This window comes from Lipotes vexillifer, unplaced genomic scaffold, assembly GCF_000442215.2.
Source record: "Lipotes vexillifer unplaced genomic scaffold, Lipotes_vexillifer_v1.1 scaffold532, whole genome shotgun sequence".
NCBI lineage: Eukaryota > Metazoa > Chordata > Mammalia > Artiodactyla > Lipotidae > Lipotes > Lipotes vexillifer.
The window spans coordinates 1,614,122-1,617,831 of NW_006798027.1; the positions used below are offsets into that span (position 1 = coordinate 1,614,122).

General features: G+C 40.7%; 1 protein-coding gene across 2 annotated transcripts in view; it reads left to right on the forward strand.

The window, feature by feature from the left end:
* The window catches only part of EFL1 (elongation factor like GTPase 1), a 137,748-nt gene that overhangs the window by 96,719 nt on the left and 37,319 nt on the right, over nt 1–3,710 (forward strand). For both annotated transcript variants that reach the window (XM_007470071.1, XM_007470072.1), the window contains one exon: nt 1,983–2,114. In XM_007470071.1, coding sequence (XP_007470133.1) covers nt 1,983–2,114 — 132 coding nt within the window. The remainder of the gene's footprint in view (nt 1–1,982; nt 2,115–3,710) is intronic.

Sequence of the window (3,710 nt, forward strand, 5' to 3'; positions counted from 1 at the left end):
CCCCTGCATCGGCAGGCGGACTCACAACCACTGCGCCACCAGGGAAGCCCAGAAAGTTTGTTTTAAAGTGTGTTTTGTATAAATATCAAGTTGTACACTTAATAATTATCTGATAGTACATCAAGAAATTCTCAAAGTGATTTTTAAATCATTTTATTGTGATTTCAGCCAAATAACTCTAATGGTTCCTTTCTTAGATTTTTAAATTATATTAAAAAATTTGTTAAAATAGTGGCATACTACAGATAGTGACTTTTTTTTACTATCTTTGGAGCATAACTTTTTCCATAAAGTCTTAATCTTGACTAGGAATACTGTGGTATTGGCTTCTTTTGTTTCAGTTTTTTCATGTTTTTAATCTGTTCACAAATCTGGGCATATCTAAATAGCAAGAATAGATTTGGTGATTTGAACAGCAAAATGTAAACCAGAAGTTTAAAGAGACAGTGTTCAAAATATACTGACCTTCTGCAGCCTGCATCCCTGGTGATACAGAGAAGAGACCAGCATTTATCTTTTCATTGAAACCATGTGCTGTGTGTGCAGGAAGGAAATGCATGCTAGTCAGAGGTCAGAAGCAGGATGGATGAGGTTTGAAAGAGAATATTTACTGTGGGGTTTTCCTAAACCCCTAGCCTCATGGGAGATGTTGTTATTTCTAGTAGACTTGGTGGAAACTTGGGCAGACCCAGATGTGTTACATCATGGTACATGGAGGACATTATCAAGAAGCTGTGGCCAGGTATAGGTCTCTCTGTGTGCTGGGCTAAGAAGGACAGCAATGAGTTTAGACCTTGACCAAATAGATAAAGCAGAGGCGCTGGGAATGAATTTAGCTCCTTGGAAACTTTAGTCTGAAGAGGATCCCCTGCACACGAAAGGTCTAGAAATCATGTCATGAGCTAAACAGTTAAAGGAGCTAATGAGGTTTAGTGTGAGGCAGGAAAGTATTAAAAGGATCTGACAGATGCCTTTGAAATCCAAAGGGTAGTTGGTAAAAGTTGAAGCACGTTTTCTGTGGACCTTTGGAGAACTGAACTAAGAACAATGTGTAGAGATGGGGGAAACACGTTTCAGCCTAATGTAAGGAAGGTGTTCTTACAGTTGGAGCGATCCCTTAATGTAGTGGGGTGGTGAATTCTGGAGGCATTTGGAAGGGGTGGTGGGAGGGGGCTTTTCACACTGTGTGGTCAGATTCAGTTCCCCTCCACCAGGCTGAATGGTCGATTGTGTGGCACCCCAGCGCCCTGTACCTGTACATCCGTTTGTCAGCTGAAGGTAGCAAAGCTGTTTTCTTTGTTTCCTTTTCATAGTTGTTGCTAAGCTCGAGATGCAAAAGCAGACTGCTGATTAAATATCCCTGCCCCTTTCTCCTATGTCACCTTCCCCTAAAACAGGTAGCCTCCCCTTCCACGCCCTCTTCAATTCTTAATTCTTTAACCCCAAAGCACAAAAATCGCCCTTGTGCTTCTTAATTTGTTCTGAAATGTTGTCTGCTCTTACTCTGGATGTGAGGTTCAATATGACCCCTTCATCTCACTTTTTTTGGGCATTCTCTCTGCTCCTATCTGCTCAAAGACAAATATGTATGCTTTAGAGCCTTATGCAACTATCAGCCGGGAGCCTGAAGTGGAGAGTGGGCAAGAGAGGGAGGTGGGGGAATAACTGATATTCTCCTCTCTAAATCCCCTTTACCCACAAGCAAGTAGATTTGGCAAAAGAGATTATTTCAGTAGAGACTCCTCTTCATCAAATTGATGTATTTTAAAAACTAAGAGTTACAATTTAAAAAGTAGTTAGTATTTTCAGACATATGTTTCTGGACATGATCATTTCTGTGGTCAAAGTAGGTATGTTTTAGCCCAATTTGTTTAGTGTTTTTTCTCTGTGACATATATACTGGGTTGATGTTGTTATTTTTCTAACATAAATTCAGAATTTATCATCTTTTATTGACTCCATGGATCTTTTCCTCCCTGCAGGAATAGGAGGCCTTCAAGACTTTGTGCTGAAATCGGCAACACTGTGTACCTTGCCATCCTGCCCGCCATTTATACCACTCAACTTTGAAGCCACCCCTATTGTGAGGGTTGCTGTTGAACCGAAACATCCAAGTAAGATGACCTTGCTTTTAAAAGCCTGTGATGTTCATAACATTTTTAAAATACTTGCATTTAATGCTTGGTTCCTCATGATTTGTTTCAGTAGTAGACTATGAATTTTCATGAAGGTATATAATAGGAGTAACCTGCCCAGCCATGAGGCCATACAGACCACCAACATTTTGAGGGGAATCTAACCTCTGTCTTAGGAACCGGGAGTCTTTAGGCACCTTCGCCCTCCAGGGAGACTGTATTCTTCATGGCAGAAAGAGGGTCATCTCTGCATAGCCCAGAACCCTGGCACAGGGTGGTGTCTCAGCAAAGTTCATGTTTTATGTGAATGGTTCTTAGAATCTTATCCCAAGCTCCTTGGTTCAAAATTCATATCCTCTTCCCTCTAGGTTTGCTAGATTATCTGGACACTGAGCATTTCCTTTTTGTTTAGAAAGCACTTCCTGCCTCTTTCTGTCTGGCTGTGTGACACCTACATATGCCAGTCCCTATAATAACTAATTCTTAGTCTTTGGTTTATACCATTTGCCTGGCCAATCTTCATTGACTCTTGTATTTTACTTCCCATGATTGTCACTAACCCCCCTAGTCCCTGTGACTTTGCTGTTCCCAGTGCTTAGTGGTAGTCAGTGAAGAATCTCCAGACTGCTTTAAGGAAACCAGAGAACAAATGTGTAAAATGGCGGTTTTCTGTTGAGGTATAAAATGGCCTCATTGCCCCTGCATCTGTATATCCCTCCCCTCCCCAGAGCTGGGGCCTTCTGAAAGCTTGTCTCTGCCTCAGTTCCTAAGACATATTCTAGCCATTGAGGATCCCTGGGACCCTTGAGCAGATATGTATTTGGAGGACTGCATCTCTGGCCTTTGGGCTCAGTCTTAGTAAATAAGCTATCTGCCTTGGGCCTCAGACAGGCATGCTTTCTGGGCTGTCATTGTGGACTGACAGTGCCTTTGGTTGTTGCATGGATTTACCCCATTCTTTGTAATGCCTGCTTCCTCTTTGTGGGTTTGTCCAGATTCCGGCCCCTCATGGTTTGTTCTTTTATTCTACTTGCTAACTGCCTCCAACCCTAAGAAGCACATACAATATAAGAAAGCTCAGTTTTATTTAAGTTGTAACATTTGAGTCTGGCAACCATAATCTATTCTTAGGTGTTTCTAGTATTTATTTAAATCTTATTTCTTACTTTTAAAACAGGGATTAAAGAAATTTAAGCTATAATGTTTTAAGAGAAATGTATAATTTTTTGGAGTCTGTTTGATAGTTGTGTGCTACTCTGTGCTATTATCCAAGCCGAGTAAAACCCCATTCCTAAAGGGCCACCTTCTGTACAGCTTTGGCTACATGAGATGAGAGATCCTAGTACCTAGCTTACTTCCTGTCCCATAGCAGACTCAGTAAGATTAATTTCTTTCTCATAAACAAGGTAATCTAGTAAACAGAATTACTTAAGATTGTCCATCTGAGTGCCAAAATTTATTTCCTCATATGTGTTGCATTAGATTTTTCTGAACTTTGTAAAAAATAAACTAAAATGATAGAAGGGGCACCCAGTTTTCTTCATAGTTTTCCCAATCAAGTATATTGTTCCTGCT